Raw genomic sequence first — 14,879 nt, 5'->3', positions numbered from 1 at the left:
CACCAACTTGGCTTCTGCTTCTGAAAATCCTGAAAGCTGTTAGAACAATGTTAGAATGCCCAGAATCAATGTGAGAAACTCTGAAAGTACATATTTAGAGAATGTGCCTAACAGACACCTATTAGCCAGGGACCAATAGAGGATTTAATTAGTTCTCTGGCTTTTAAAATCACTTTCTCCATGTCCAGGTGAAAGAGAAAACTATACTAAACAATTCTCTCTCCTCAGACTGTCAGTTTCTAAAAGGGAAGAATTCCTAGCTCACTAATTCCATATAGAATCCAGGAACTATTAAGCAAGGAATCTTTATCACCAGCCAAAACTTATCAAACTTCCCAAACACGATGCTATTTCATGTAAGAATAAATAATTCTTACACAAGAATTATTTCTTTACAAGAAACATGAAAAATAGCTTTAGTATCTATTAAACCATGGGTAAGAAACTCAAAGGTATAGTGATCCAAGGTAGCCTTTTCATCTAGTTTTCTACCTGAAGATTAAAATTGGAGGGAAGTGAAAAGTAAGAGTGGAAGAAAACAAAGGAATTAATGGCATATCAATACCTAAAAGGTTACAAATGATAATGAAGATGTGAAAAGTCTATATTCCAAGGCAGAGAATATGTGTAATATGTAAAATGAACTTGAAATTCTAACTCAAGGAGATAAATATTGCTGAAAGATAAGCATACTAATGCAGTTTTTATGATCGTATAAATTAGTAAGTAAACAAAGCATTTCTTAAGCATGACTATGTGCCAGGCACTGTGCTAACTAAGCACTGGAGATATAAAGAAAGGCAAAAATCTCTTCCCTCGAGGATTATCTAATGGGGGAATACAGCATGAAAACAATTTTGTACAAACAAGCTATTTACAGGGTGAACAGGAAATAATCAATCCAGAGAAGGCAACAGACTTAAGGGGGACTAAGAAAAGCTTCCTGTAAAAGATGGGATTTTAGCTAGGACTTTAAGAAATCCCAGGAAGCCAAGACACTGAGATTGGTAAAAAGTAAGTACTCCAACTATAAGGAAAAACTGATGAAAATATCCAAAGTTAGGAAGAAGGGAGATGAGGAAAATCTTGGCAAATGTCTTCAATTTTTTTTTAGTGTAATAAGGAGAGGCAGGCCTCAGTAACAACTGGACAATGAAAGGAATGGGAAAGGAAAAGATTTAAGATGAAAATCAGTGTGTTATCTATGGATCATGTATTCCAGAGAGTACAATGTGGAAAGGATGGGTAGATTGAGATACTGGCAGGGTTAAGGGGGATGGTAATTAGGAAATGGACAGTGAGAGATAGAAAATACACTTAGTATAATGATGAACTGAAATTCAGAATTGCTAGAATAGAAAGGTCTGACCAGGTGGGATGTCTATTAGTCACTGCCAAGTGAGTTCAGGAGAGTTATTAGCAGCATTATCAGTTCAGCCTCAGATTAGTATCCTCTCCAGGTGTTGGACAGCTCAGTTGAAGGGTCCATTGGGGAAAACAAATGTAATAGTACTTTCTTCCTATCATTATAGACAGGCCAAGACAGAAGACAAGTAGATGGAGCAAGAAGGAAGGGAGTCTCTCTGTCTCCTGGAAGCTGGCAGGATCCCCTCTAGACAGGAGGAATTCCATGCAAATGGGAAGAAGTCTGTCCAAGAGACTGGCAGAGAATGGAATAGCATTTTTCTTATCCCCCACTAGCAAGGAGACATCCTGTCAGTCAAATGATGTCTGTGTAATCCCCTAAAGGCAGATACTTTTCAGAAACCAATGACAAAAACAACATGAAAGCTATAGTGATGACAGGAGAATTTAAACATTTGGTCATCTGCTGGAAGTCTCGTTCTGCTAAAAAGATAAAATCAGAAAAAAAAATTCTTCACTTCCCTTAATATCAGTTTCATTTTCTTTTTTTTTTCTATAACCCTTACCTTCCATCTTGGAGTCAATACTATGTACTGGCTCCAAGGAAGAAGAGTGGTAAGGGTAAGCAATAGGGGTCAAGTGACTTGCCCAGGGTCACACAGCTGGGAAGTGTCTGAGGCCAGATTTGAACCTAGGACCTCCCGCTCTAGGCCTGGCTCTCAACCCACTGAGCTACCCAGCTGCCCCCTCAGTTTCATTTTCTATGAAGTTAAGAAAGCAATGGGGTAGTTTAACATGACTCCTTAGTAAAAACATTGAAATATAGACAAAAATATGTGGAGTAAGCATGATAGCTGTGAATGAGTATTTGAAGGACTCTCATATGAAAGAGGAATCAGACTTGTCTTCTTGGCCTCAAAGCCAGAACTAGGAACCAATGTAAAAAAGCTGCAGAGAGGCAGTTGACTCAATATATGGAAAAAATTTCTAACAATTAGATTTATCAAAGATTGGAATTGGTTGCCTCTGGAAGAAATGAATTTTCATCAATAGAGGTGAGCCAACTCAATCATATTATGTGAAGATCTACTAAAGGGCCTGGAATGCTTAGCCTAGAAAAGTAAAGACAATGGATACAAAACAGCTAGTTAAAAAAAAATAGGCCCAAAGGGGATTGATTAATAGAAGAATCTTAATCTACAGAGATATCTTTAGTGGTATGCCATAGAGTTCTGTGCTCAAATCTATTCTATTCAACATTCTTACTAATGAATTGATTAAAGACAAAAGAGATGTACTGATTAAAATGGCAAATAACTGAGAAGGATAGCTAATGATGGGTGTTAACACCAGAATCTAAAAAAATCTCCAGATGACAAAACAATGGTCCAAAATTAACAGGGCATTTAAGACTGGTAAATGCAAAGTTCTGGACTACAGGAGTTTTTTTTAAGTGTAAAGCACTACCATAAGACAATAAAACATACAGTTAAGCAACTGTTCTTAAGAAAATAAAAATTGGGCTAAATGTAAATAGTCAATGGAATGACTTAGCTTTAAAAAAAACTAAAGAATACTAAGCTGTACTACTACAAATCTAGTGTCTAAAACAAGAGAAATAATAAATCTCACTGTAATCTCTGCTGGTCAAAACACACCTGGAATACAGTGTTTAGTTCAATTTAGTTCAGACCAGTTATTGAAGATCTTTGACAAAAAGCAGCATATCTAAGGAAAGGCAGTAAGGACAGTGAGGCAACTCAACTATATTATATAAAGATCTGCTGAAGAGACTAGGATGTTTAGCCTAAAAAAGGAAAGGCAATGGACACATAATAGCTACCTTAAAATATCTGAAGGATTGTCATATGGAAGAGGGGTTCAAGTTATTCTATGCAGTTCCAAGGGCAGAATGAATATCAATGGTTGAAAGTTATAGAAGGCAGAGTTTAGTTCAACATACAGATGAACTCTAGTGACAATGAGAGTTGTCCAACAACCGAATGGACAGTCTTATGAGGTGGTGGCTGAGCAATACTCAAAAAGAGGATGAATGGTTCTTATAAGGGAGATTTCTAAAAATTATTCTTATCTAGAACAAGAGACTAGATTATATTAGATCTATGATCCATTTTAACTTAAAATTCTCTAAGAGGCAGAGTGGTCTAGGGTAGGGAAAAGAATGCTCAAAGTGGAGTCAATAAACACCTGGGTTCAAATCCCACCTCCAACATTTAGCTCTGTGATCACATAGAAGGGTCACTTAACCTCTCTGAGCCTCTGTTTCCTTATCTGTAAAATGGGGATAATAATACCACCTACCTCACAAGGTTGTTGTGAGGATCAAATGAGATAATGTATGTAAAGCGCTTTGCAAACCTGAAAGCGCGATATAAATGTCAGCTATTATGATGATGATGATGGTCTACAAAGGGCTTTCTGGCTACCAATCCCTTATTAATAAGACCTGGAAAAAAATGAAATGGAAGTGTATTTCAGATCTTGATCAAGCTTCCACATGCACACCTTCCCTTATACAAGCAAATTATATATAATGTTCTCAGTGTAAATCCTTCCTTCACTTATTAAAGGTGTGGTTATGATAAGTGGAAAGAACAAGGGACAGCAAGGCTGGTAGCATGACCTTTGTTAGGTTACCTAACTTCTCTTGACCTAAATACCATCATTTGTAAAATGAGGGGCCTGGTCTAGATTATCGATAAGATCTATGCTAGCTCTACAGTTCTAAGGGTCAAGTGAGGAAGCATGTACCTTTGGCAACAAGTTCTTTCTCCCTTTGCTGGTTCTAATTTAGTGGAAACCAAGGGGAAAACGTATTGAGAGGTTTCTCTCAACAACCTTATTGTTCCTTATAACTATGATTAAATACTGACTATATGGGAACAATTAATGGGAATCTTTCCACCAGAAAAAGCAGTTAATAGATAATAAGGAAAAAATTCTGAGTCTTGGAAAACCAAGTCTCGTTCTTCATTCTATATATACCAGATAAACACCTGCTAAAGAAGTCCAGCTTTTCATCATGGGAATTGAGGTGCTGCTGAAGCTGCTCTGAGCTTATGAATCGCCGATTGCATTCATAACAGGGCCAATTCTTCTCTTGCTCTCTAAGAACTGTGTTGAAAGAAGAAGAAATATTAAGGTCAATGATCAGTAAGTCACCAGAGAAAACCATATCTCATCAATAATCCTAGCACTTTTCATCCACATTTGGTCTGCCCCCCTGCTGAATCATGTGGTACCTGTATTTACTGAATTATAAGATGCTTTGTCCAATGATCAAATGATCTTTCAATACATAATTATTAGAGTCCTTACTTATCCAATTCATTCTAGATTGTCAGTGGCACTCACCACACTAGACAAGAGCATAAGTACTACCACTGAGAAAAAAAAAATAAATAATGTAGAGATTTTGGACCTGGTGATAATTATCTTAAATAGGGGTTTCTTAACTTTTTGTGTGTCTCATAGACCCCTTTGGCCATCTGGTGAAGCCAATGGACCCTGTCTCAGAGTAATGTTTTTAAATGTATAAAGCAAAACATGTTGGATTATGGAGGAAACCAATTATAGTGAAGTAGATTTATAAAAATATTTTAGAAAACTAGTTCATGGGCACCTTGTTTAGAAGCCCCTGGTTTAAAAAGATCAGTCTATCACATCATAGGCAGTTGAAATTCAATGACTTTCTGCAGCTCTTTCAAGTTGATTACATATAGATAGGGACTATTCTCCAACATTTGGGGAGTTTCCATTATATTAAATGTTCTTTTCCAGAATCCAGGAGAGGAAACAAAACTCATCATTATAATTTGATGCTGGCATTAAAAAGAGACATTTAGCTCTGAATATGTTAACTGGGATATCAAATGATATAGAAAAATGGGAGGTTTCACTGCAAAGAGGCAAAACATTTACTGTCCTAGATCAGTGATGGCAAACCTTTTAGAGATGGGAGTGCCAGGTCCCGCTCCATCCTACCCTCCAGACCAAGTGACATGTCATTCCCCCCAAGATCGCATGCCATGCCTCAGCCCCCACCCCAACAAGAGTCAGGTGTGCACTGCCTTACCCCACACAGGGAAGGGAAGAAGCACTTCCATTGGGCTACTGGGCAGAGGGGTGAGTGAAGTAAGGAATGTCCTCAGGTGCATGGAGATGAAGAGGGGAGTGGCCTGGCACACTCTGCGCCCCTCCAGCTCTGCCACCTATGAGCTGCCCACCTTACCCCCTGTGTACTCCCAATGGCTGCTAGGCAGAGGGGTGGAGGATGAGGAAAATGTTATCAGGTGCAGTAGAGAGGGGAAAGGGAGATGCTCCAACCAGGTCCCTCTGTCTTTCTATAAACAATGGCGGGGTAGAAGGGGTACATGCCCACAGAAGGCACTATGCATGCCATCTTTGGTGCCTGTGCCATAGGTTCACTATCACTGTCCTAGGTCAAAGAAAGCCAATATTTTTAAAAATTCATACAAATAACATAAAATTCAAAAAAATCAAATCACCTTTTCTTTCCTCCTCAGAAATGTCATGGATCTTCTGATTTACAAACTCAGCATAGGAAGCAGCATACCACACCTGCAGGACACACACGCATTTGGCAGGAATCAACAGATATCCTCAATTTCTTTGTTTGTGTTTTAACCATTCCCTCCCACTTACCTGAACAAAGGAGATTGTCCATGGATCACAAAACATAAAAATGACAAATTTTCATAGTCTCTAACTTTTCACAGCTCTGTGTGTGTGTCTCTACCTTTTGAAGTTTCATAGCCTCCTTCCAAAAGGTAACAATTTACAATATTTACCAGAGTATTTAGTATCATTCTATATGCTATTCATTTCAGAACTTTCACCTGTTAGAGTAATTCACAAGAAGCACTATCACCTAAAAGTAGCAATATCCTGCCTTTCAATGAAAATTACAAGCAAAATCTTCTTTATATGATCTACCATCATTAGGTCTAGCAAGCATAAATTCTGTGTATAATTTTTCTTCTTGTTGTTCAGTTGTGTCTGACTCTTCAGGATCCCACAGACCATAACTGTCCATGGAATTTTCTTGGCAAAGAAACTGGAATAGTTTGTCATTTCCTTCTCCAGCAGGAATCAGGCAATCAGAGGTTAAATGACTTGCCCAGGATCACATAGCTAGAGAGTATCTGAGGCCAGATTTGACCTCAGGTCTTCCTGAGTCCAGGCCTGGCACTCTATCCACTGAGCCACCTAGATTCCTCTTTCTTAATACAATATGCTCCCCTTAAAAACAAACTGTTAAATCATTGCATCAACCAGGATTTATTAAATGGGGTAGGCACTAGGAATACAATGGCAAAAACTAATCCCTTCTTGCCCTTAAGAAGCTAACATTGCATGTGGGAGAAATACATATATGTAAATATGTACAAAATATATACAAAATAAATGAGAGATAATTTCTGGGTGAGTGGGGGAAACACTAAGCAATTAGGAGCATCAAAAAAGTTCTTAAGTGGAAGGTGGCAATTAACCTAAATTCTGAAGGAAATTAAGGATTCTAAGAGACAGAAATAAGAAAAGGCCACATTTGAGACATGAGAAATAACCTCTGTTAAAGGGAAAGAGAGAGGAAGAGCACCTAGTATGTACTAACGCTCTGCTAAACATTTTACAAATATTATATCATTTGGGGGCAGCTGGGTAGCTCAGTGGATTAAGAGCCAGGCCTAGAGACAAGAGGTCCTAGGTTCAAATCTGGCCTCAGACATTTCCCAGCTGTGTGACCCTGGGCAAGTCACTTGACCCCCATTGCCTACCCTTACCACTCTTCCACCTATGAGTCAATGCAGAGAAGTTAAGGGTTTAAAATAAAAAAAAAAAACAATAAAAAATATTATATCATTTGATCCACACAACAGCCCTGGGAGGTAGATGATATTACTATCCTCATTTTACATGAGAGGAAACTTTGCTAGCCAGAGTTGAAGTAGCTTGCCCAGAGTCACACAACTAATTAGTGCCTCAGGTCAAATTTAAACTCAGATCTTCCTGAGTCCAGAACCAGGGTTCTATCCACCAGAAGGCAAAATATCAAGTGTTACATATGAAGATCAAGAAGAAAGCTAGTCTGCTGAACCAAATAGTGTGTGAAAGAAAGTATTATAAAATAAGGTGGAATCATGTTGCAAAGGCCTTTAAATGTCAAACAGAGGAGTTTATATTTTTATCTCATTGGTAACAGGAAGTCACTGAGGTTAAGCAAAGGAATGACATTGATAGGATCAAACCTATGTTTAGGAATATCACTCTAGCAGTGGCTAGAGGATGGACTGAGAAGGGAGAGTCCTGAGGGGAGTAGATCAACTTGGGAGGCTATCAAAATAGTTCAGGCAAGCAAATAATTCAATCAATCAACATTTATTAAGACTTACTGTGTGACAAGTACTATGCTAAGCACTTGGGATACAAAAAGAAGCAAAAGATAGCCCCTGCCATCGAGAGCTTTATAATCTAATGGCAACAAATATATACAAAGCAAGCTATATACAGAACAAATAAGACATAACAGAGGGAAGGCATTAAAAATTAAAAGAGTGAGGAAAGGCTTCCTGTAAAGCTAGGTTTTAGTTGGGACTTAAAGGAAGCCAGGGAGGTCAGTAGTCAGAGCAGAGGAGGGAGAGTATTCCATGCATGAGGGAACAGTCAAAAAAATGCCCAGAGCCAAGAGATGAAGAGTCTTGTTTATACAGCAGTTAAGAGACCAGTGTCTATGGATCAGTGTCCAAGGAGTACAAGGAAGGGAATAAGGTATAAGAAGAATGGAAAAATAGGAGGGGGTTAGGCTATGAGAGCTTTAAAAGTCAAACAGAACATTTTGTATTTGATCTTGGAGGAAACAGATAGCCACTGGAACTTGTCAAGTATGTAGGGGGCTATGATCAGACCTACTCTTTAAGAAAAATCAGTTTAGTGGCTAAATGGAAGATAGATTGGAGTAGAAAGAGAGACTTAAAGCAGAAAGACTCACCAGCAACCAACTGCAATAATCCAGGTGTGTGGTGGTGAGGCCTGCCCCAAAGAGGTGGCAGTGTCAGAGGAGAGAAGGGGAAGTATTTGAGAGAGGTTGCAAAAATGAAATTGGCAACTAGGTTATGGGAATTAGAGGCAATAAGAAGTCTAGGATAATGAGAAGATGGATTTCTAATACTGAGTCATTTTTTTTATTTCTAAGTAATGCTCTCTTTAATTTTCTAATTGAGGCCTGACCTGTGCTTCAAGCCTCTTTCCTCATTTCATTATCCTGACATTCTCTTATATTCACTGCCCCAGAGCATTGGGTGCCTCACTGAAATGTATTATGCAGGTCAAAACTTAATTAACCAGACCCAACTCTATCTTCCCATCTGGCTCACCTAGGACTATAAGAATCTTTTTTCTTTTTTTTAAATCCTTTCCTTCTGTCTTAATATCAATTCTAAGACAGAAGAGTGGCAAGGGGTAGGCAACTGGGGTTAAGTGCTCAGGTTCACACAGCTGGGAAGTGTCTGAGGCAAGATTTGAATACAAGTCCTCCTAACTCCAGGCCTAATTCTCTATCCACTGAGGAGAAGGTGGCTAACAGTGACAAGGCTAACAGTGACAAGTGCTACAGACAAGTAAAAAAGAATGAGGATGGGGGGGGGGGGCAAAAACCACCAAATTTTACAATTAAGAGACCAGTGGTTGGGGGCAGCTGGGTGGCTCAGTGGAGTGAGAGTCAGGCCCAGAGACAAGAGGTCCTGGGTTTAAATTTGACCTCAGACACTTCCTAACTGTGTGATCCTGGGCAAGTCACTTAATCCTGTTGTGAGGATTACTTAGTTATTACTTTATGTGGATCTAGCAGGAAGGGCTGGAGAATTCCAAGATGGAATGAAGAAGCAGGAAGTGTCTTCTTGCTCCTTCATTCCATCTTGGAATTCTCTCTAGGAGAGAGACTCCATGGTGGTTGGGGCAAGCTGCAACTGACCCTAGGAGACACCAGTTTACCAGTGATCCTGTGGAAAGACCATCACCTACTAGTGGGAGATTTTGGTAGAGACTACTAATCCCAACCTGAGTTGCAGGTCAACTTGGGCTGGGTCAGCTCCCAGAATCTACCCACCTGGAAGAGTACAGCAGATGGTCCAGGAGAAGTAGAAACACCACTGGAGTGAGTCTGGACTCTGCTGAGAGGATACCCATTTCATTCCAGCTTTTCTTGGCTCCCTGTCTTGTTTAGGTCTCAGTTTAGTGTAGTTAAGTCCCTTCCCTGATCCTGGATTTGCCCTTAATCTGAAGAGTGTAGTTACCCCTATTCCCATTCTTTATCTTAGTTGTCCCTGATTAAAAGTGTTATAAAACTCTTGCCTTTACTTTGCTGGTTTCCATCGGTCTAGTCTAGATACTGCAATGTGGCAGTTGGGCCTAACTGCCACTTCAGTAACAGTTACTTCCTAGTAGTTAAACCTGGTCTCCCTACCTTGTTTGGTCCTGTCATCTGTCATTCCTGTCACCCTCACACCCTTCTGGACCCACATTTTAATATTTAAGGCTACTTCCCTGGTTATTCCCCATTACAATCCCCACTGCCTAGCCCTTACCATTCTTCTCTTCTGCCTTAGAACCAATACCCAGTTTTGATTCTAAGATGAAAGGTAAGGGTTTAAAAAAAAAAAGAGAGAGACCAGTGGTTAAGTATGGAGAGAATATTTTCAGTAGAGTGAAGAAGCTGGAAGCCAGACTGCCAGAAACCAACATGTCAATCAACCACATTGAATTTCCCACTACATATGAAAGAATATATCAATTAAGTACCAATTCATAAAAGATCATGTGTTAATGTACAAACATTTCCCTGCTCACACACCAGGATATCATCAAAAATTTATCAGCCTTTTTCTCTTAGCCCTTCTGTATTTTGTTTTGTTTGGTTTCTAAAACCCTTACCAGATTCTGTCTTAGAATCAATACTAAGTATTGGTTCCAAAGCAAAAGACTGGTAAGGGATAGGCAATTGAAATTAAGTAATCTGCCCAGGGTCACACAACTCATAAGTGTCTGAGGCCTGATTTGAACCCAACTCCAGGTCTGGCACTCTATCTACCTAGCTACCCCTACCCTACTGTATTAATGAAGCTTTGGGAGGACATTAAAACCAAGGTCTCTTCAATGCACAATTTTTGTATTTCAGGCATTGTCATCAATATAGCAAGAACAGCTCATGTGAGATTATTTAGAAGAAATGCTTCATTTGTGATCATTCCCATCCAGAAAAGGGTACCCGAAAGTTTAAAACCTACCTTGAGCTCCTGTTTGGGTTCTACATTCTTTATCGTTGTATAATAAACATGATGACCATATTGGTAAGCCACCAGGTTCTGTTCCAAGTGATTCTGTGCTGGGCGTACAAACATCATCCAGTTACAAAGTGCTTCATCAGACAACTCAAACCATAGGTCTTCATGAATATCCCTTTCTTTCCTATCCCCCTTATCAAGAGAAACCTGCAACCAAAGAACATGAAGAAAAAGTAACAGGAAATTTTCAGTACTATATGCATTAATCTCATAACATACTGAATATATATCTTTGATAAAGGTAGCTCTGCATCTCGATTATCCACTTTGTGTTCCAGACTCCTACTATATATGTGGCCTCCTCTGTAAAAAGGAAAGAGTCCTCTCCTAGTACCTCTAATTTAGAAAATTACCTAGCTATAATCTGAGACTTAGCTCTTTATTGTATGGCTTAATCAGATTGTGGTCAAAACTAACAGAAAAAGTTCAAAAAGTTCAAAAATATATGAATATACTTGCTAGCTCCTCCAACAACCCACCAACTAATGTTCCTTTTAAGTTCTTTTCTGATAGTTTTTAATCAAATTATTTTTTAAAAATTTACATTTAACCAGTATTTTTCCCTTTTGGCCAGCTGATAAACACTTGCCAAAATAAATATATTTTCTATCCAACAACAATAAAATGCCATGTGCATTCTTGCGCTCTTCACACTCTGCAAGTACATGGCTTTTGTGATGTTAGCAGCTAAGAGGCCATTTTTTCTTATTTCTTAGATCTCTGATATAATCCTTATGGGGGAGAATGATAGATACTAGAATACCAGTTACTATAATAGTTTTCATAGTTTGTTATGCATATCTTAACACTAAATGCACTCAAACTAATGAGTCATTATATCTCTGGTTGCACATTTTTGTATTTTCTTTTTTTATAATATCTTAAAAGTAATTTCTTAAAAAATACTTGACTTGTTCATTGAAAAGATTTTGCCCCTGGCTAAACTTTAGAATATTTGTTTTACAAGTATCAAAAATGATCATAAGAATGACTAAATCTAAAAAAAAAAAAAAAAAAGAAGAAGAATGCCTAAATCTTGGGCTCTTACTTCCATAGTATCATCTACTAAAAATACTAGCTTACAGACAGGATTGTAAATTTACTAAATTTATAAATTGGAGATTATAGCTCCTTTCTCGTTACCAGCAACTACTCTTCTGATCAGTACCTGACTTCTTAAAGTCTACTTCCCTAACCCTAATTATCCACTATTGACCACTCACGATGGAGCCACAAGAAACAGGTAGAATTTTTTTAAGTGATAGCATAAGACTAAGGGAAAAGAGCTTTGGAAACCTAAAAGCGCTATATAAATGCTAGCTGTTATTATAATAGATAGAAATCAAGGATCAAAAATAAAAAACAGATCAGAGATAAATGTAATTCCTCATCAAATAAAGGGAGAGATTGTGTGTGACATAGTAGATATAAGGTTAACCTTGGAACCAGCAGGACCTGGGTTCAAGTTTTATCTCTAATGGAACCATGGCTAACTTACTTAACTTCAAAGCATCACTAGGTAATTTTCTAGAGCTAAATTACATAAATATTGCTCATCTGAATTGGTGGAAGGAATTTCCACAATGGGAGTTCCCCACATCAATGAAATCACAGGTCTGAACAAAAAACAAAACAAAAATCCTGGATAGACCTCAGAATTGTCAGCTATAACCAACTGAAAATTATAAGAATCTAGATATCTATAAACCAAAATTCTGTCCCAAAGCAAGAGCTTTGAAATCCTTCAAAACAACACCCAGTTAACAGTAGAAATTGAGAAATGTTCTTCCCAAACCCTTTGTGCAAAATAAACTATGTCTCGGTGTTTAAATACCAATTCATAATTTGTATTCTGCTAAGTTCATGGAAAGAGAAAGAAAAATTGTTTTAAGGAAAACATCACCATAATATTTTAAAAGTACATTTCTCTCACTATCCAGAGATGATAATGAAATCTAAATATTCTTTCTAAAGAGGAAAAAGTATTTCCAATTAAACACAAAATCATTAGAGAAAGGCAAAAAATACTGGAAAATATCTACTATGTAACCAAGTCAATAGAACAATTGGTGCCTCTTTCAAATTGCTTTAACCTAGAAACAGGAAGAAAATATATTAACAAAGCATGCTACCTTTAGATGAATATAACAGTCTTTCAGTTCTGATTGTGTGACAAGGGGCCCTTCCACAGGGCCAAACTGGGTACGTTTGGGAATTCGTCTTTTGGAAAATACTCCTCCTAGGAATCGGTCTATGTAGAGTACCAGAGGCAGACTGGCTCTTGCTCTGGTAAGGACTGGCCGATTAGGGATGGGATGTAAGGGCCCATGCTTTGGGCATACTGAAGAATGTGCATTATTGCACTCTTCACACCCTGAAAAAGACAAAAGAACTTGAGGTATAGGTAAAAATTCCTAAGCACATGCAATGGAAACAACACTAAACAAAAGAGCTCACTAGCCCCCTGAGATACAAAATTCTAACCTGAAGACTTCCCAAATTCAATCCTTGGTGCCAAGATACTTAAGTTAATCAGTTTGCCCAACTTTACTTTTTAGTACTTCCAGTATGTATATTAGACAACTTTTAGAGCTAAAAACAATAAAAATGCTGCTTTCTTTAGAATCAGGCAGGACTTTTTTATGCCTGCATAAAATAAAATGAAAGACAAACAACATCTGAATTTCATATTGCTGTCACATCTCTGGGCTGGGCAGCAAATATGCTGGTAGTCACTAAATACACAAATCAATTAGACCTATATCTGGAGAACAAAAAGATGGATTCATTTGGGCCACAAAATCTGATGAGATTATTCAATTTCCTCAAGGGAAGCTGAAGGAGAAGCACCATTGTCAGTGACATGAATTCAAACAGGAAAGTTACTGAACAATATGAGAATTCAGTGAATACCATCTAATGATAATAGGCAACATACTGTGGAATAGGGACTTCTGCAATGTACTGTGCTTAGCATATGATTTTGACAGTGGATACATAATGAACTGAACTCAGAGGAATGGAAAAATCAATGAAATGAAGGATCTTGAAAAGAGATAATACAACATACCTCCTCCCTCACAGCAGAGAGGTGGGAGACTACTAGGATAGAATATGTATACAATGTCAGAGAAGGTTTCCATATCAGATTCTTTTGTTTAATTGTTTTTCTTTTCAAAAGGGAAGGTTCGATCAGGAGGGGGGAGGTGGCAAATGACTGTGATGTAAAGACAAAAGGCATCAATAAAACGATTTTTTAAAGATGATATAGTAGGTTAGCAGTGTCATTAGTATATGTGCTTTGAATTGTTTTTCCAAAAATGACAATTCTGCATTGATTCATTCAAATTCTATTTCAGGCTCTCCCTTCATGACCAATGGCATACATATATGAGAAAACTGGCCAGAATTAGATACAGTTTTTGGCCATGAAACAGTAAAAAATTATTAGACCTTATAGAGAACATCATTGCCATCCAGAAACCATAATTAGCCCTATGTTCCATCCAAACGAGCTAACTAATTTAATCTCATTTTACTCAATAGTTTCTAAATAGTTATCTGGATAACTTAGAAGGTATTTTCTATTTCTATTATCTCTTAAATAATCAACAAGTGATAAATATTTATTGCCTTAAAATAAAGCACTTTTTCTAATTTTTTTTTTTTAAATAGCTAAAGGGATTGTTTTGAAAACCTTTCAGATTCATGTAAAATAAACCCAGCAAGTTTCCGGAGAGTAAACATTTTGGGACAGGGGAGAAGGGCACTAGCCACATGCAAATTGGACACTGCTAGAGTCAGCAGATAAATATGACACCACTGGAAAGCTCTGAATGTTCCTGGTTCCAAAACAAAGAAGCAGCATAGAATCAAACAGCATAAAGGTACAATAAACATCTATAAACAGAAGACTACAATGATCTCAAACTTTGGAGTAACCCCCCGAGCAGCAATAAGGTAGAACAGGATAAAAAGCAGCAAAGCAAACATGAGGAAACAAAAATATCCCAAATGCTTCCAAAACAGTGTGACGCATGAAAAAAGAAGTATATTCTTCTCTCTTTATACGCTGGGTCTCTCTCTCTCTCTCTCTCTCTCTCTCTCTCTCTCTCTCTCTCCCTCCCTCCCTCC

The 14,879-nt window shown here is 37.9% G+C and overlaps 1 protein-coding gene across 1 annotated transcript in view; it reads right to left on the bottom strand.

Annotated features, from left to right (window-relative positions):
- The window catches only part of PRDM10 (PR/SET domain 10), an 83,015-nt gene that overhangs the window by 37,765 nt on the left and 30,371 nt on the right, over nt 1-14,879 (bottom strand). Inside the window, exons 5-8 of the mRNA XM_044668977.1 lie at nt 12,878-13,119; nt 10,689-10,892; nt 5,895-5,967; nt 4,381-4,500 (exon numbers count right to left, since the gene is read on the bottom strand). Of these exons, the coding sequence (XP_044524912.1) occupies nt 4,381-4,500; nt 5,895-5,967; nt 10,689-10,892; nt 12,878-13,119 (639 nt within the window). The remainder of the gene's footprint in view (nt 1-4,380; nt 4,501-5,894; nt 5,968-10,688; nt 10,893-12,877; nt 13,120-14,879) is intronic.

The sequence above is a fragment of the Gracilinanus agilis genome, chromosome 3 (assembly GCF_016433145.1).
Source record: "Gracilinanus agilis isolate LMUSP501 chromosome 3, AgileGrace, whole genome shotgun sequence".
NCBI lineage: Eukaryota > Metazoa > Chordata > Mammalia > Didelphimorphia > Didelphidae > Gracilinanus > Gracilinanus agilis.
Note: the sequence above shows the minus strand (reverse complement) of the source record. Positions and strands in the feature narration are given on the sequence as shown.